General features: G+C 40.1%; 1 protein-coding gene across 4 annotated transcripts in view; it reads right to left on the reverse strand.

Annotated features, from left to right (window-relative positions):
* Positions 1–549: 549 nt before the first annotated feature.
* cpeb2 (cytoplasmic polyadenylation element binding protein 2) overlaps positions 550–19,972 on the reverse strand; it is a 25,447-nt gene continuing 6,024 nt past the window's right edge. The window contains exons 2-11 of one of the 4 annotated variants that reach the window (XM_008407528.3): positions 19,075–19,350; positions 14,242–14,332; positions 10,724–10,774; positions 9,490–9,513; positions 7,652–7,825; positions 7,454–7,543; positions 6,052–6,170; positions 5,826–5,940; positions 4,972–5,153; positions 550–4,893 (exon numbers count right to left, since the gene is read on the reverse strand). In XM_008407528.3, coding sequence (XP_008405750.2) covers positions 4,666–4,893; positions 4,972–5,153; positions 5,826–5,940; positions 6,052–6,170; positions 7,454–7,543; positions 7,652–7,825; positions 9,490–9,513; positions 10,724–10,774; positions 14,242–14,332; positions 19,075–19,350 — 1,350 coding nt within the window. In that variant the 3' untranslated portion in view covers positions 550–4,665. The remainder of the gene's footprint in view (positions 4,894–4,971; positions 5,154–5,825; positions 5,941–6,051; positions 6,171–7,453; positions 7,544–7,651; positions 7,826–9,489; positions 9,514–10,723; positions 10,775–14,241; positions 14,333–19,074; positions 19,351–19,972) is intronic. The other 3 variants (XM_008407529.3, XM_008407530.3, XM_008407531.3) reach the window with 3 other exon arrangements.

Genomic DNA, 19,972 nt, shown 5'->3' on the forward strand with positions numbered 1-19,972 from the left:
TTGTGTTTTAAAACTGGAAGGCAGGACTCTGTTTTTGTTAAAAGTGTCAACTGTAGTGTCTGATTTGAGCTAAAAGGGCGACTTGACTCGCCACTGTGAGCGCCATTCCATCTGGGGGTGGCACAAGAACTCAAAGACAAAAAAAGTGATTTGTCAGGTGAACCCCAGACATTTTTTTTATTGGTATCTAATAAACAATTTTTGATTCGATGCTGGCCTAAAAGTCTGTTTTTATTTTTGAATCTGATCAAATTTGATAACTTTTGTTCACCATTTAACATACAAAGCTAAACTCTAAAGTATGCTATTTGTGAAAAGGTGTATGAAAACTGCAATATACTGTCAAGTAGAGAGAAACAGTCTAAAATATTCTGCACTGACTACTTCTCATTGAATTTTATGGATTTATTAGCCTTTGCTTTGCTTCTGAAGACAAAGAAAATCATTTATTAAAAAAAACAAACTTCTCTAATCCTTTTTATGAGCCGATTTTCATGAAGGGTCTCAAGAGAAATGCGTCTTTAACAGGGAAAAACACACTAGGTCAAATTGTGTCCAAACAGAATGGGTCTTTATTCAGGAAGTGAAAGAAAATAATATTGTAATCAACACCCCATTTAAATACAAAACCAACAAAAATAAAAATAACCATGATATTCATCTTGCATATCAAAGAACCATTCAGTAATAATCGCAATCCAAACACCTTATAGACCGCTTTGTGAATCTATACACGAACTTTGATTTAGAAATTAGTCACTTTACCAATAAAATTACAAATATTTAGCTTTAAAAATAATCAAAAACTCAAAAATATCTCAGCAGTTAGCATCTCAAATATATTATGTGTGTCCACATAAAAATACAAATAAACCTCCACAAAAACAATAACATTTAAATATGACGAATTATTCCTAAAAAAAAGAAAGAAAAAAAATCTGCTACTGTTAAATGAAAAATAAAAACGCAGGACAAAACAAGATGAAAGGAAATAGAAATACGCATGAAAAAGTCTCTCCTTTTGTTAGCAAAACACTATTCAAAATAACTACAATCATTTACATCAGTACAAAGATATCTGGATTTAAAAATACTCGCAATGAAAAAACGGGGTTCGTTTTTCTGACGGTAAAAAATGACACTGTGGATCAGAAATCTGCAAAATATGCAATGAAAAAAATAAATCTGCATTTTAAAAAGGTCTACACTGTAGTTCTTACTTTTATACAAACATTAGAAACAGTATTGCACATCACAACACAGAGTCGAGGTTAGTCGGCCTTTCAAAATGTGTTATATTCAAGTTTCAGAGCATCTACGAGGACAGGCAGCCGGGGCCTCGATGCAACGGGGGTGGGGGAGGAAGGAAGTAGGGGTTCGGAGGGGGGCGAGAATGTCAAGTGTCTTCCCAGATTTAAAGAAAACCTTCATGTTTCCTTCCTTCAAACAACATGTGCCTCGCGTATCAAAATAAGAATCACCTGTGTATCAAAAACGTCTGATGGCGTTGCTAATGAAATGATTCCTCTGAACCTTTGGGGCATAATTCACTGGTTGGGGGCGGTGGGGGTGTGGAGTGGGGGAAATAAATTGTCATATTAGTCCTATTTAAATAGAAAAATACAATCAAAATCAAAAAATCTTTTTTCTCGTCTACAAAAATAGTGAAATAAATATGCTTTTACAAAAACAAAAGAATAAAACGAGGACACGTACAGAACAAACAAACAGTGTTTCAACATAGAAAGAAAAAAAAAGAAAAAAGAACCGCACGAAAACAGTTACGAGTCAAGTGTTACAGGTGACGATATTCACACATCATCGGGGTAACTAAAGGAAGGGAGACGGGTCCAGGTCCTTTCCGTCGCTTCTCACTTTGTTTTTTTTTTGTTTTTTCCTTTTCGGACTCCCGCTCCTCTCAACAACCAAATTACACTCAAATATATTAGGAAAAAATCTGGGATTCTGGCTCTAATCACAGAGAACATAGATAACTTAAGACCATTGCATCACGCTACATCTTAAATAAGTAATAGTGGGGGAAAAAAAAAAAAAAAAAATTAATAAATCATCTTTACAGTTGTAATAAATAGATGGAGTCCACATTTGCACTAAAATCATTAGGTGGGGGGAGTGAATAGAAAAGTAGTGCATAATAATAATAATATATATTATCAAAAAACATCTCAAAGAGCCAGTGAAGGGTAAGTAGTCGTCGACACAAACAGTTTAAATTATACGAACCAGCTATAATAAGAATATATACGCTTTGAGTTTCCGTCTCGTTAAGGTTTCGTAACAGCACACACTTGACTAACACTGAAGACCACACTTTGGGGGGTGGGGACGGGTTCAGGTTGGGACAGGGTGGACACCGAAATCACGACGACACAGGAGCGACACACGTGTACGGTAACTGAGTGGGCGGCTGGGGCGGGGCGGCCGTCCAAACAGAAAAGATTGTCCCTAAACGGTTTAGTCGAAACGTCTTTCGAAGGGTCGAGGCGGAAACCGACAGAAACGAGTAGAAACCAACGATTCGCTTTTTAATTTTTTTTTTACTAAAGTCATCATCCTCGCTGTAAGAGCGCAGGGCGGGAGACGATTCGTCGTCAGGTTTCCGTAAAACTGCGGCGCTTCGGTCGCATGGCGTGGAGCTGTGACTGTTACATTACAAAATATACGGAGCTTTGCAAACATATTCACACCCTTACATATACTTAGATTTTTTTTTTTATTTCATTCATGTTACAACCACACACTTCCATGTATCTGTTTGGGATTTTATGTGACAGACCAACACAAAGCAGAGCATAACTGTAGAGTAGGAGGACAACGCTACACGGTTTGCAATTTTGGGAAAAGAAGGTCACCTGAAATCAGTGGACTTCAGATGACGTTCACATGTGCTCTCCATCTCAACAGAACGGCCTTCTTCTTTATTTCTCCAAAGAAATGTCAGACTGCACGCGTAATTTTCCTCCGTTTCAGAAACCTGCAATAAACCAGGTTTTTTTAGCCATTGGCCTATAACACATGGATGGTGGTTGTAGTGAGAAAAATGTCAGAGGGGTATGAGTACTTTTGCAAAACGCCGCATGCGGGCCGATGTAGGATGCTTAATAATGTCACTCTTGTGTTTGCATCTGTTTCTGCCAAAGAGCTGCAGTCTCAGATCACTTGGGGACCGTTCAGAGGTCCGACCGTAGGAAAAGCGAAGGCATGTTGCTGAATTTATCTCTACGTAATCTGTTGATAACTAGACTAGAGCTATCACACTAAGAACAATCACACAGCACATGGACAACACAAACCACTGAACACCACTCTGCTTTTGAGATTTTTTTTTTCGTCTATACAAGCCGCCATGTCACCAAAGGATGGCGTCTACTAAGTCTACATTAGAACCGATATCACTTGTTTTTGTATTGATAGTATGTAAACAGATCAAACAACAGAGAAACATCGATGCATGCAAGTTTATGTATGTTTTTTTTCTTCTTCTTACCTAACTTCATCTGACTTTTTTTTTCTTTGTCATTTAGGAATCTGCAGTTGATGATCATGCTACCCAGTACAGAATTTCAGTTTTGAAGCCTTTTTAAAATAGGATTTCAGTGATCAGCTGTTTTGGTTTATTATATCTTTCTCACATCTATCCTGCATGCTACTTCTGCAGCTACAAGCCTATTGTGGTTTGCATGCACTCTTAACTCTTTCTGTGGCGCCGTTAAGTGGTTGAGTGCATACTGCATTTCATTTTACATGATTCGGGTTTAAATATAACACCAACATATCTATTCATATATAATTATATATAGCAGCAAAGCTTCTAAAATAGCTTTTTTTTCTTCTTAAGTATAAATGTTAGCAGAAAACCGGATTTTGTGTTTTGAGGTATCACTCTACAGGTTAGAATGAGCACAAAAAAATAACCTTTTCTTCTTCTGGGTTTTTTTTCTCCTTTCAATAAACCTTCTAAAAAAGTAAAAACAAAACAAAACAAAAAACAAAAACAACAAGAGAGCCCGTGGCGGCATTAGAAAGGAACGCTTGTTTCCGCGTCAGACGGCGTGTCAGTTTTGAGCCTCCTATCGTTTTTTGCTACCTTTGGTTAAATCACCTGCGGCACGTGTCGACGTTAGAGAATCGAGTTTTTCTTTTTTCTTTCCCCGGAAACAAGTGTGCACTGAACGCACTGTGTGGTTGCTAGCAGCAGACAGACAGACAGACGAGCTGCCCCCATGCAAAAAACATTCCTGTTTCTACTTTAAATCTCACATACAAAAATAATAATAGTAATCACAATAATAATCATAATAATAATAATGATGATAATAATAATAAAAAAAGCTACAAAAATCAATCTCTTTTTTTTTCTTTTAAATCTCCTCTTAGAAAAAGATGAAAGTACCACAAAAGAGTTGTAGAGTTGTCAGAGCCTGAGATGTGAGGGGGGTTTTGGTGAAAAACTGAGGCTTGCGGTGTTTGGCTGCTACAAAAGATATATAGCTATATATAGTATATATTGTATAGTGTTGCGCACTTGATTATACTGATAGCTTAGTTTAGCAGGAGAGGCAGAGCCAGGCTCTTTTTCCCATTAGCCGGTGTTTCCCTTAACTCTGACCGTCACCGCTGGATGTGGAGCCCCCCGGCCCCCTGTTAGTTCCAGCGGAAGTGAATCTGGCGCGGGCGGTCGGCGCCCTCCTTCACCAGGGGCTTGTGAAACTCTCGCCCTGCGCGGGAGTGGATGTTGGCCCAGCAGAACTCACAGTAGTACTGGAGACAAGTGACGTTAGCGCAGAAGAAGGGAGCAAATTTCCCGCCGCAGCGAGCGCCCTGGCACTCGTCACACAGCTGGTCGTCTAGGACGTAGGGCTTCACCTCCACCTGCATTTTCAATGAGAAATTGTGGGTCACATCTTAAATGCCTCAGTGTGTGGGAATTGTTAATAAAACAAACTGTACCCGCTTATCAATATCTCCATGTTGTAGCTGGACGAATCTTGCACTGATGGCAGCAATGTAACTCTGCTGATTGGAGAAGGCCACCCGCCCCGCCCCCTTGGGGTACTTGAGCTCTGGATCTGTGTCGATTCCTGCGTAGCACACTCCACCGTAGAGGCGGTCCATAATCATGGCCAGCTCAACTAAACAAAGGCAGAGAATATTAAAAAAGGAAAGTTAACATGACATAATAGCAGCTGTGGGCACAGCTAGCTAAAAAGTTAATTTCGCTAACCCTAAAACACTAGTTATAAACAATAGTTACACAAATGCTAAAGCGCTACGCCAACACAGTATTTAGTATAAGCTAATGCTAAAGCATTACGCCAACATGGTATTTAGCACAAGCTAATGCTAAAGTGCTAACTTCAATTGAAATTATATGATGTCAGCCCTGGAAATGCTACAAAGGCAGACATATAAGTTCAGTTGAGGAAATTAGAACTGAGGAAATAGAACTACAGCATGAACAGTCTTCACACACTTAAAAATAAGAGCATGAACGATTAGCTTGAAGATTTCATCTTAACAGTAGATAAATCATCACAGATGTCAAACTTTATTCAACTGAAAGCTTACAAAACAGCCAAGAGAATCAGTACGTTATCATTCACCAGAAAAAAAATTTATTCAGGGAAGGGTAAGCTTGCTAAACGTTTTCAATGTTAGCAAAAATGCTAAAGTTCTAAACCAAGAAATAGCTTCACTATTAGCACATTACGAGAAGAGAGACCACAATCGGATAACAGGCTGTCCCACCATGGTTGCAGTCAGGATAGTTTTGTTGTCACTAAAACACAGTCAGGGGTACGTACTTGCTCTCAGAGGACGAGGGACGCCTCCCACAAAGATGGTTTTACGGGGATCGAGAGGCTGTGATCCGTCCATCACAAAATCACTGTCGCTCAGGTTCCACGGTCGGATTTGCACCTGCAGTCAAACACGACACAAGTTTGACTCTCGTCTCTTGATAAGACGGGAAACATGTTCACGACGACTCCATTATGTTCCTGCCAGACAGATGCTGGGCGTTGAACTCACTGGTTTGTCCTTGATGGTGGGGCTGGAAACACACAGGTAGAGCTTCCCATCCTCCTCCATGCACGCGTCAATCAGGGCCTGCACCGAGCTCTCCTCCTGGAACAGCAGGAAGGCGTATCCTTGGACAAATACACACATACACAAGGTCTTAATGTGGATTCAGTTCAAAAACATCACTTTGCACAACCTACTAGGGCCAATGGGAAAGCATTTAATCTTCTCCCTTAACATTTCACCAGAGTGGGTCATACAGAAAGGGATATGTGAGCCTTCCTCTTTGAGAAATCTGCAACTGATGAGCCACTTCTGTGTTCAGTATATTTTGGGTTGTTATCTTGTTGGAAGACCCAGTGGGTTTGGTCCAGTTTTTTCTGTCTGTTCTTAAAATGATCCAGGATTAGTTGAACATGTTGGCCAAAATACGTTGTAATTTTCCTATTAACAAAAAAAATGCTGTTTGTGATTCACCAAAACTTATAATTATGTCAAAAATGTACGTCTTTTGTTTTATTTCTCACCGGTCGAAGTTGGGAATGTTAGGGCTACTAACTGCTTTCCATTGGATATTTCCTGATTTATGAAAATCTCTACAATATTTGAATGCAGAGCTCCTCCATTATGACTAATATTACAATCATGATTATTTTGGTCAGCAGTGACTTTAATGAGTTTCAAAAAACAGCACATTTATCACACTTGAATAACAATGAATGGCCCTGAAACACATCATTTGCCCTGATGTCTTCTTCTTGAATTAAAGAATTCAAAAACAAGACTTGAATGGGAGGCATAAGCCTCCCATAAAATAACAAGTATTTATCCATATCCAGGCTAATAAATGTAGAAAATATATATCTATTGCATAAACTCCAGCCTCCTTTTGCACGTTTCTCCTAAATCACTTCATGTTTCAATGTTGGCCGGCTAATCAGATTTGTCGTGTTGACATGTGGTGCAGAAAACCTGGAGTAGAAAATCCTGCACATCAAGCATCTCTCTGCCATGTTTGATTGAGCTACATTTTCAAAATAAATGAGTCCAGCTTCCAGAACAAGACAATGACATCATCTACTATTTTTTTTCCAATTTTGGATTAATGACTCGGGGTAATGGGTTTCTGTGTGATCATATTTACACCCCGAAGGGGAAACTCAGCGTCATGGATTATTTACCAGAAATTGAAAATGACTGCTGGATGCGGGGCGAAGCAGGGCGGATGATGGATGTTAGCGGGTGCTAATAATTGTGACACCAGTAATTCTCCTAAATCATTTCTTAATTTGGGATTTTCTCCCACTAAATAAAGATTTTACTTTAAGGATTTTTTTTTCTTTTTCAGGATGAAAACATTTATAGAAAATGTTTATGATATATCAGACTTGTTTGTGTGTTTTGTCGATACCTTTAGGTGGAAAGTAGGATTTGCTCTCAGCTTTGTGTGGCCAGTCGACCACCAGGTGACCGAAGCGACGGAAGCTTGAGGTGATTTCATCTGAATCGACGTTTAGAAAAAAACAAACAAACAAAACAAACAGATGTAAAAAGTGAAAGACAGAGCAGAAAAAAACCCCAGTCGTGGAGCCGGTCTGGTCATCCTCACCTTCGTCTATATCAGGAGGCAAGCCCCCCACAAACACCTTACGAGAGAAGCGCTCGATGCGCTCCCCGTTTTGGTGGGGGTAGCAGTTGGGGGAGCCGAGGACTCCAGGGACACCTTGGTTGCCGTGGCCGTCGTCGAGGAGATTGTCGTCGATCGGGAAGAGAGAGGAGCGGCCTGGCAGAGATCAACAGGAAGGTGAGACAAGCGGGAATTTGCAGAAAGCGCCCCGGCAGTGCGGCCTCTTTAAGGGAGCATCATTTCTCCTCTTTACAGAGGGACAGATTAGAGAGTAAAGCGCCCTATAAAATAACCTGTCCACTTTCATCGCACTGCAACGCAGAGACAAAACAGCAGCTTAAAGCGAGGATTATGTGCAGTTTCATTTTTGGCAGATCTGTGACTGTGACACGCAATAATCTGCCCTCCGCGTTGAGCTGCATGGCTGATGAGGCAGGGCTGAAAAGCTGGGAACAAAATCATGTGACCTCCAAAGTGTTCAGTTTATTATCTGTCGTAATAAAAATAATTAAACTGATAACAAATAAATCATGTTTTCTTCTAAAATTTAATTACCAGCATTGCCAAAGGCAAATATATTCAATTTAATCCTTTATAATTACGTTGAAACTATTTGTGGCCTGTTAGTCTAAAAAAATTAAAATAAAAACACTAAGTGGTCCGCCAACTGTGAATATACAAAAACACAAAAAAGTGTAATTAATTTAACAAGGTTGAATTACAAACTGAAGCAGCTTAGAGTTAGAAAATGTTCCGGATAAGCAAAGAATATATGAAGCTCTCAAAAATTTGAAGAGTAATTTGATTTGGATTAAAAAAATAAAATAAAATACTGAACCAAACCTCAGGTGCCCCAAAAAGTATTCACACCCCTTACACTTTTCCCATTTCATCCAGAAACCTGAATGTACCTCACTGGCATTTTATGTGACTGACACAAGAAGAGCATATTTACATTATTCAACCCCATTTACTTTGATGCCTCTAAATAATATCCAGCAGGCCTGGATGTAATTTAACCACAGTATGAATTCAGGTGATTTTAAAACATGGTCAGGATCAAAGGGCTTGAATACTTTAAGTCACAAAGCTGGTCCTGTAAACGCAGAAGGTGTTGAAACCTGCAGCACCTGCCTGTCAACGACCGACTCACGTTCAGCTGCACGTGGCCAAAATGTTAGACACACATATGTCAGGGCTGCACTGTGGAACAGAACAATCTGAATGTAATCCACATTGTGCAGAACCGGGCCTGGTAGATGACCTTTTACAGAGAGGGAAGAGGAAAGTTCACATTTTAAGGCTGTTTTCATGTTTTGAAAATCCAATCAGTAATCTAAAATGCCTGAAAAGAGATTTTTAATCAACCAGACATTCCATGTCTACGTCACTCACATCCGAAGAACTCAATAGTTACCGAGCAGTTTCAACTGAAGACCATTTTCCTCCTAGTTTAATGCACAGGAGCTAATGCGTGTTTATATAAAAAGCTAAGCTGATTGGTAATTGATCTACAGTATGTAAAAACACCTAAACAACATTAACTAGACATTTGAGATCAAATATTTACAACTAATGGAAAGAGAATAACAGTCTGGAAACCACTGTTATCATTCTTACTTGGTAAGTAAAATAATTGTGTTTTTTATGTACAGCAAAGGGGGAAAAGGAAGTTTCTTCCTAAAAACAAATAAAAAACCCCAACATGTTCTAAAACCTAAAATCCAAAATACAGCGAGTTCTCGCTCCAGACTGAAAGCCCATTTACAGTAAGCAGGAAAACATGCCACAGGAGAAGACAGACACATCGCAGTATTTACCTCGACGTCTCCCATAGCTTCTGGCTGCATGTAGAAAAGTACAAGAGGGCAAAGTTCAGCCGTGCAAACATTTTAAACTTTAATCTGCAATTATCTCATAACTTTATCCAACTACAAATCAACTGACTTCAGTAATTAATTAACAGGATGGAATGGCCTGCCTAAAAGTGAACCATTTACAGTGTCTCAAGAACATTCAGACTGAAGAGGAGCAAAAGAGAGCAAAACGTCGTCCGCTGTGAAATATGCTGAGTATGTTGGCAGCATTTTAGAAATCTCAGAGTTGAGTAAAGGAGCTTAATTTGCTAGATCAGTGGTGTCCAACTCATTGTCGTTTTGGGCCAAATCAAGATCATGAATGCTCTTAAAGGGCCGGTTGTGCCAGGATGTATCAATAAAACCTGATCACAAACTGTTAAAATATCAACAAATTCTTAAAATTAAATAACATTATTAAATATCTTTTCAGTCCTTCCAGGATTTTGTGATTTTTTATTTTTTTTTTGCAATAAAAATCAAAGTGTTTGTGGTGTTAATTTGGAATTTCTTTTAGCAAAATCTACAATAAACTCCCAATTATTTGTGTTCACGCTAAAAAGTGTGGGGATTTGTTGATTTTTGCGAGAATTTCCACAATAATTCTCAAGAAACTGGAGGGACTGATATAATTTGACAGTAAACATATAAAAAAATTACATTAACTTGACCGATGACATAAAATGTGAGCACATTTGGTGTTTAGTCTAGAACCCAGAGGGCCACACAAGAAGCTACGGCGGGCCGGATTTGGCCCACAGGCCTCTAGTTTGACACATGCCTTCTATACGATCCAAACGAGCTTGTGACCAGAAATCAACCACAAAAAATTACCGTAGCTTCTGCTAAGTTGAGAATTTAAATTGAACCGATTTAGATTTTTTTCTTATACTTAGAACAAATGAAAACAAAAACATTTTTATTTTATTTTATTTTTTTATTATTAAAAGGCATGTATGTGAGTCTGTCCCCACAGCTAGACATAACAATGTAGATCAGGTTCTGAGAGTATCAATACTAAGGCATCTACAGTATGTTGCCCTTAAAAGTGTGACAGCATTTTAAAATAGAAAGCCTTGAAGAGTTACACGAGGAGCCCTGCAGGTGGTGAAGTGTGAGTCTAACGAGGTCAAAGAGTAACGGGGGATGCAGCGAGGGGAGTGGTACACAGAGGGCGACGACGCTTCCAGATAATTACCATTGAGCATGAGAAGGCCGTCGGCCCCGGGGTTAGGGCAGCCCACACGGCCTGACATGAGAAACACACATGTTACAAACTCAGACACACACCACAGAAATACAAATACAGATACCAATGAGGGGGAAAGCGGAGGGAGAGGGCAGGATGAGGCTGACACATTTACATGGCAACTGATGCAGAAACAACAAACAGGGAGAGCACAGCTGTGTGCTACAGGCAAAAACGATACAAATGTTTATTTAAAAAAAAGAGAGCATTTATGACATTTTTTTCACTAATTACATTGATTTTTATTCTTATTTCTTTTAGAACAGGTGAACCTTTGCTTTTTTTTTAAAGCTGGCTTCATGCTGTAAATACTGGTATTCACTTAATGATCTGTCTTATTTATGGTTTTTGGTTGTGTGTGGTTTCTACTTCTTTTTGATTTATTGTTTTTGGTTTTGTGTTTTATTTTGGATATTTAAAATCTCTTCCTGTTCTAGTATGGAGTGTCCTGTACAAAAATAAAGTTTATGAGTCTTTGAGAGAGGGAACTTGCATTATTATGCTATTATCAACACATTACTTGGAAATGGTCTCAAAACGACAATATTATCGTTTACCGCAATCATTTTTGGGACAATTTATTGTTCAGCAAAACGTGTTATAGTGACAAGTAAATGGGATTTTTATGCAGTAACCAGCATACAGAGCAGGATGTTTTAGTATTATTTAATATTTCAATGGTATCTAGTTACTGTCAAAGCTCTGACGCATGCAGTGTCTTATTGTAATATCCTCTCACTGAGCATTTGTATTCAGCCTCCCTTTGTCAATACTTGGTTGAGTCACCTTTTCTCTACAGTCACATCTGCAGGTCTTTTGGGAGTTTGCAAAGCCACAGTTTGAAATTTTATACAGGTTCTTCTTGTGTAGCGCATTGAGTGGTCAGTTTGTCTGAAACGGCGCTATATAAGTTAGTTTACTCTAGGAATTTTGAGAACAGCTGTATTTATGCTAAGTTACACACAGGATGTGTCTGAAGATAAATGGTTCAAGTGCATCAGAGTAAGGAGGGCTGGATAGAAATGCACAGATACTTTCCAGATTTTCATTTGTAAAAGACAAAAAAAGAAAACCATGTTTATCATTTGTATTCCTCTTAACGGTTTTGTTGTACTGCACCACATAAAATCCTACTAAAATCAGAGTTTCTGCAGGTTTCACCTACTCAAATTTAAGACTTTTTAAGACCTTTAAAACCATTTTCAATTAAATTTACGACCTGGTAAAGACTTGTAAGACTAATGTTTGAACTCCATGTTTAAAATCCACTGAACTTCCGATTTCAGAGTTTTTATGTCGCATTAGCAACAGTCACCGTTTTCTGGGGCGCTTCAGCCATGTACCTTCAAAACTGTGACATTTCTGGGGTCTGCCTTTTTAACAGAATGCACAAAAAATTAAGCTATGGAGTTAGCTAGCAAAGGTATTAGCAGCTAGTTAGCAGTAGCCTCAACCGCCTCAAGTCACAATGAAGATGATTAGATGACAATAAAGATTTTTGAGAAAAAAACAACATATACAAGATAAAAATAGTCCTGCCATGACAAAACATAAAACCTGTGATTTTTATTGAATTTAATACAGTTTAAGGCCTTAATTTTAATACTTTTAAGAGTTTTTATGACTGTGTGGATTCCCTGAGAATTCATAGAGATTTGTAGTTGTCATGTGACAATGCACAGTTGGTAGAGCTGTTGCCTTGCATCAAGAAGGTTCTGGGTTCGATTCCCGGCCCAGGTCTTTCTGCATGGAGATTGCATGTTCTCATGCGTGGGTTTTCTCCGGGTTCCTCCAAAAACATGACTGTCAGGTTAATTGGCCTCTCCAAATTGTCCCTAGGTGTGAGTGCGTGCGTGCATGGTTGTTTGTCCTGTCTCTCTCTGTGTTGCCCTGCGACAGACTGGCGACCTGTCCAGGGTGACCCCGCCTCTCGCCCGGAACGTTAGCTGGAGATGGGCACCAGCACCCTCCCGACCCCTCTAAGGACAAGGGTGCAAAGAAAATGGATGGATGGATGTGACGAATGATGAAAAGACTCGCAGTTCCTGTTGTGAGGAATTAGCACCAACCATGCCACTTTTTAAGTTACCTAGTCGTCGTTTTTAGGTTACCATTAGTGCAGGTTCATCTGCATAACCATTTGCAAGGGAATTCTGAGAATTTGAAGAAGATGTGACTTCTGAATCCTCTTCTTCAGGTCGTCTGACCTGTACTGACCAGTTTCATGCCGTGAAACTGCATTTGCATGACAAGAATACAAGGCAGGACCCTTTGGCTTGGATTTGCCAAAGCTCCAGCACAGAAGCTGCAGTCTGCAGATGAGTCATGGTGGAGCAGATAATGGGCTCGTCTGCATTTTATTTTTGTTTATCTACCAAAACGGAAAAAAATCTGAAATGTTTCATTCGTAGCTGGAAAATATTAAATAAACCTCGAGAGCTTAAAAAGTTCTTGGCTACTTTATGCTAACAAGCTAATGAAACCTGATCATTTTACCATGTGCTCTTACGTTTAAAAGCTGCTAAGCATAATAAAGTGGTAATGCTGTAAATAGCCTGTCAGGGCCTTGTAAGCCGTCGTCCCTCTCATCTCCCCTCTTGGCTGTCATAAACAGTGTGTGGAAGGGTGATCTCATCTAAAATTAACCCGCCCCCCTCCCGTCTTCTTTTTTGCTCTGCACACTGGTTCATGTCCTGTCCATCTGTTCAAGCAGGAAATCCCCCTCCCCAACCCCCCCCAAAAAAAAATCTAGCTCATGGAAGAAGAGCACAGGTGGATCTCTAATAAAACGGAAAGGAATGATGGCGCTTATTGCTTGTCCACAAACAAATCAGTAACCAAAGCAGACGTGCCTGTTTGTGCCACCCATGTTCTTCCTCTGTTCTTTCAATATTGTAAAGTGAGAGCGTATATAGCTCACATGGCTGTAAATGAGCCACTGGCAGGCGGCGGAGACGGCGACTGAGGAAGAGGAGGAGAAGGAAGAAGAGGCGGAGGAGGAGGAGGGTGCAGTCATCTGACACTGCTACTCTGATGTTCAGCAGCTGAGCGCAGGAGGCCAGGACAGTGTCGCACTCTCTGCCTGTCGCTGTCAAACCATTAGAAATAATTCAGAAGAAGCCCAGAGCTCATTCTGAATCTGTTGAATTTCCAAAGGCTGAACAGTCAGAAAACAGGTTTCTCTTCTTACTCTTACTGATGCACAAAAAAACAGCAGGCCGGTTCTGCTGGCCAGGTTAAGCCAGCCACCAGATCAGAGCTTTAAGGGTCAGTTGAACGTGCAGCTGGTGGCACCGGCATTAAGCTCTCAGCGGGGAGGTAAATAAGCCCGCGTGTGGAAAAAAACAACACGGCTGTGGGAGAAATAGGCTCGTCGGCTCCTGGAAACAATTTCCCAAGCAAGATCGCCTTCCTCTGACTCCCACGCCCACGACGGGCGGAGACCGAAAGAGAAAAGGCCGCATTACCTTTTATCGGGTCCTGCTCCACTCGCATGATGTTGATCAGGGAGCTCTCCAACGAGTGCATGTTCAGGCTGTCGTACATTCTGGAGCGGTCCTGGAAAAGTTAAAGAAAAAAATAAATAAAAGAGGCGCATGTTTGTTACTTTGCCAGACATAAATGAAGCACACACACCATGATGCATGTGTAAATCTATCACAGATTTGTGATTTTGGCTTGTGAGTATTAAAGCCTCAGAAATGTGGCTGTTGGGCTTAACATGCAGGGGACCGTAGATTCAGATTAACATTCTTTCCATATTTATTCAATTAGAGGGCCTGGAGGTGAGCCAGTGAGGGGCTGGACAACTATAAGGAGCTGAGTTGTACACAAATAGATGTCAGTGTACATATTCTTTTGTTGTTGTTTTTTTCTTTTACATTTTGTCACGTAATAGCAGGCATGTGACGCAACACAAGAAAGTTGAAAACTGCTCAACTTTAGTCGACGTTGCTGTTCATTGTTTCAACTTTCACCTGTTGCCGTTGTTCGTCGTTGCATAAATGAAAGAAGCCTTGCTAAAGGCCATTAGTGAACATCTGCATCATGTGGATTAAAGGAACGCAGCAGACTAGCAGTATTAGGTTATAAAAAATAACCAATCAGCTGATAGGAATACTACCTGTCATGCCGTCTACAAAGAAAGCAAGAAAGGCCATAGATAGGAAAGATTGCAGCAGAGTGGGAATGGTTATGTTAAGCAAGGAAACTGCTGAGGTTTGATTGGAAGATGCACATACAGGACAATCCTGATAGAAAACCTGTTTGAATGGCTGAAAAAAGACTGAAAAAAGACATGATACTGGAGTGAAAGTTCATCTTCCAGTGGGATGACAACCCTAAACGTACAGGCCAGAGCTACAAAGGAATGGTTTAGATCATAGCATGTTGGCGTGTTTGAATGGCCTAGTCAAAGTCCAGCCTGAATTCAGTGAAGAATCTGTAAGAATGTATGTTCACCACAATCTCTGTTCAGTCTGACAGAATTTTGCCAATAAAAATCTGGAAAAACTTCAGTCTTGGGATCTGCAGCAAAAGGTGTTTCAAGTACTGAATCAGAACACAAACGCACCACGGTATTTATTTATATTTAATGGTAAAGAAATGTGAAAAGTGAAAACCTGGAATCCTTCTATATCCAGATTTTTTTTTTTGCGAGACTTTGCATCAAGGTTCTGTACGTGATACCCTTCACGATGCAAGGTTGAAATATAATTAGTTTGATCTCATTCAGTACAAATGAATGACTAAAACATCATTTTATGAAGCCGTGAGGTACAAAGTACAAGAATGAAAAAGCATCCATAGAAATTTCTCAGTGGTTTTCAGTCTTAAAACAGAGACGAATCCACCCTTTAGTCCTGCTAACGTGTCAGAAATGCAAGCAGAGACACCTAGCATGTTCAAACACGAAGATAAACCAATATCTTTATTGGAAGAAATACTTCAGAATTTGACTGAACCGATTTGTTTGTAGCAAAAGTTGATTCTGTTATTGAAGATTAATTTCAGCCCAAACTAAATTCGGTTGGGGAATTATTCTGACCTCTGACACCGAGAGCAGAGGTGACTCTCTCTCTCTCTCTTACCGTCGTCAGACTGAATCCCATGTGACTGTGGAAAGGTGATGCTGCATAGATGCGCTCTGTCAGCGACAGCCAAACGTTAAACAGAAAAGGAAGGAAGGAAAAGACTTGGAATCTGAAAAATTTCTGGGTCTGACACTGTTTATGGAAATTCATCCATGAAGTCAGGCCTGCTTCCTGGAATGGAAACGTTGTTCTTCTTGGCACTGATACGACTAAAAATACAAACTCATAGCAACAGTCGCACAACTTGGCGGCAACCTCATTCGGGCTGATATCATTAGTTTAATTTGAATGAGTCGTATATGACCCAGTTAACGAACGTAGAAAAAACTAACCGACTGACGAGGCCTCAGTAAGTGTAGATTATTAAATAAACCCTTTAGAAGAGACGAAATGTGACACTTTGTTTCAGTGTTCAGATGTAACTTTGTGATTTTCTCTCAGCAGTTTCTGCCCGAATGGCTTCATGGGAGAATTTAACAAGAAAAACATCAGGTCTTTAGCTAAAGGACAGCTTGAGGGAGTCTGGAGAATGTCTGGACAACTGCATCCCGATACTGTCCAGAGTTTGCCTCTGAGAACAGACGACTGCAGCCTTTTAATAACACAGCATGCAGAACAGACAATACTTCTTCCTCTAAGTTCTGAAAAATTTAGATTAGGGAATCAGTCGTCAGTCAAACCTGTCGTCATGCTGGCTTTGGTAGCCAAAAGGAAACACTAAGTTTGAATTTGTTCCTAAATGCTTCTCGACCAGGTGTTGATGAGTTGTCAATTTTAGCACTGCAGTGAATTTGAGAAAAAAAAGCTTAGAGTAGATGTTTCGATTTGGTTCATTTGAGTCGTTAGGCAATGTACGTGATGCAAAATAAGTGAAACGTAAGTGCTTTTCCTTTACTCAGGTGGATTTTACATCCAAAATGATAGTTTTGGAAAATAAAGTGTATTTATTGTAAGAAAAAAAATGCTAATATGAACAGGTGAATGGAAATAATTTATGTAGAAAGAGCTAACATGCAGAGACGGAAAAATTGTTCAGTCCATGATCAAATTTTCTCTAAATAGCTTCTGACCAATGATTGGGAAATAAATTTGATTCAAACTCCTACTGTTTTGTTATGTAAGTGCATCTTCATTTGCTATCTTTAATTGTGAGAAACAATAAAGTTTACACACACAAAAACGGTATGTGTGTATGAAAATTAGGAAGTTAACAACAATGAGAAACTGGTCCTGCCTGTCACACTCTGAACCTCACAACTGAACAGTCTGTTTCAGCAAAAGATTTAATATACATGGGGTGTTAAATCAAACAAGTTTTGCAAATTGTGTCAGACTTGGCACGGAATAAGAGGACATGTTGGATCAGCAAATTTCAGTCCGAGCCAACGCAGTAAAACCCAACAATTGATTGCATCTTTCCAGGCATGACAGGATACGCCAAACATCCACAAAGAAAACAGACACTCCAAATAGAGTCAACTTTCCTCTGAAGGATGTCGACCTCAGTTGTTGCTTAAACTTTCCTTTCGGCTTTCATTTGATTTGAGTTCAAACTAAATTACAGTCATTATTGTTCCCAAAGGGACAGACTGGTTTACAATTGTGAATTGATCCTTTAATCAGAATTAATCATCGGATCAATTCACATTTTCCTAGTGAATGGAAACTCAGCTGTTGTTTCCTCCAATATCTAATTTTAGTAGCTGAGTTTCCCTTTAGAGGAACAACGTTCAGGAACCAGAAGAACAAATTCACAGAAATCTTTAGAAACAAAGACGTGAATTAGTGATTTAGTTCTTCAGAGTGCCTTGAAATGCTCTTCTCCCTTGAGCCTTTTCCATATTTTATTACATTAAAACCACAAACGTCAATGCATTGTGTTGGGGTTTTGTCTCGTAGATCAACACAAAGTAGTACATAGTGTGAGGCGGGAGGAAAATGACAAATGGTTTTCATAGTAACTTCCAAATGAAAATGTGAAAAGTTTGTGTCCCTTGAGTCAATGTCTGTCTGTATGTCACTTCAAACTCAATGCTGCTACCACCATGTTCCTCACTCTAACATTAAATTATAGATTTGTGAAAAACATGACTGACAGCTGTCAAAAAGAAAACATCCTCCAGAGTTACAGTGACCTCCTGGCTGCTTCTCTGATTGACGGTTTATTGTCGGTTTATGTCTTGGTAGGCTGACAACTGTACTCTACTCTTTTCGTTTTCAGATAAAGGACAGAACAGGGCTCTCTGTGACATGTTTAAACCTTCAGATGTTGTCGTAAAACCTAACCCTGCTTGTTATTTTCTGACATCTGCTGTGATCCTTGCTCTTCAAGATCCTATTTGTTCCCTCATGTCCTCTAATAAACCGCTGAGACCTTCACAAGAAACCTGGATTTATACCGACTTTAAGATAGCATTCACACCAGCCACATTTAGTCCGCTTTAATCGGACTCCAGTTGGTTTATCTAGAAAGTCCAGTTTATTTGTGGAGGTGTGAATGTAAAATTAAATTCTGACGCTGACCAGAAAAGCAAACTCTGTTCCGAATAAAAACCTCTGTCTTGGTTTGATCGAAGTGAACTCTAGAGCAGTTTGCAAACATATGTGAACACAAGTGGACCTGAATCTGCTCTAAAAGCAGGAAGTGGACTATAGCGCAGGGCATTCTGGGTAAATGCAACAAAAACAAACACACTAATTTAGTGCTAGCAGGGAGAACTGCCTCATGGTTGTTTGCCAAACTGCTAAAACCTGATGCTACTCCATTTTTGTTTGCATTTTGCAAAGAAGGAAGTTTCTCTCAGCGTCGTCTTCAGAGGTTTTCATGTTGTTCCCTTCAATGGTTCTTGGTGAAGCGCCACCACAGGAAAGGAGGGGAATCATTTCACAGTGTGAAAGCAACTCGCACCAGCTGAACATGTAATAAATGTTTCAACTTTGGTTCCTAATCGAACCCAGTCTACTTGACTATCAGGTGTGAAAACATTCCTAAATTACAGGTTGTCCCTTTGTGCTTTTCTATGGCACAAAAACCTGGAAAATGTATTGACGTTTGTGACTATAAAGCGACAAAAGGGGACATTTGAGAAGAGAACAGGAAAGACAAAAACTCAACATTATGATTGGGTTAATATGCGCATCGATGAGAGCATGAACTAATTCCGTTTAACATAAATGCTGAAATCATGTGAACAGCTGAGCTCATACCTGCAGGGGCAACATGGTGTTGCTGTTGCTGTCCGTGCGAAACATGTTCTCCTCCATCCAGGACTTCGGCCCCAGTGACCCTCCGGAGCGCGGGAACTTGGGCGGAGCGATGACGTTGCTGGAGAAGGGCTTCTTCAGGGGCGAGGCGTGACTGACGGAGCCGGGCACGCCCATGCTGCTGCCTCTGCGGTGGTCCCGGCCCCAAGACATGCCCCCGCCACCGCCGCCCCAGCCGTTCCCCTGGTGGCTCCCCCACGGGGACGCTTTCACCATGGGCTGCGCCGGCAACAAGCGGGAGGTTAGATCAAACGCATAAATATGCCTCAAATAAGCAGCAAGTTTAATGCTCGGTTTAATCCCATCCCTTATGTCCCCTCGTCAGCCACTGCCGAACTTTATCTGCTTCTGTAATGGGTGGGTAGATAAGAAGATTTAGAGCTTTAAGACTAATACTAAGTATCCCGTGCCCTACGACACCACCACTGTAACTTGCACACTCTCTCCACCTGGACCTAGTGTCTTCTGCTTCAGCATCACCCTTCTTTTTTGGCAATGTCATGTGGAAATCCTATTCAGAGGCAATAGGCTTTGTTTGTGACGAAGAGAACCAAAAAGGTGAAATATAAGAGTGTATTTTGCTCAAAAATTCAAATAGGCGCGTCTGGTGTGCACTATTACTAGGAATGAGTGGAAGTGGCGTTACTGTTTTTAATCAGGTACAGGAGCAGAGCTGCAGCTAACAGTTATTTTAGTAATTGATTGTACTGACGATTAATTGGATTTAAAAATTAGCACATTATGCTGATTTTTTATTTTGTACAATATTGAAAATACATACAACATGTAAATAATTAAATTAATTTTCTTAAGAGAGAAAATACACATTTCATTGCCTTTA

This window comes from Poecilia reticulata, chromosome 4 (genome assembly GCF_904066995.2).
Source record: "Poecilia reticulata chromosome 4, P_reticulata-male-v2, whole genome shotgun sequence".
NCBI lineage: Eukaryota > Metazoa > Chordata > Actinopteri > Cyprinodontiformes > Poeciliidae > Poecilia > Poecilia reticulata.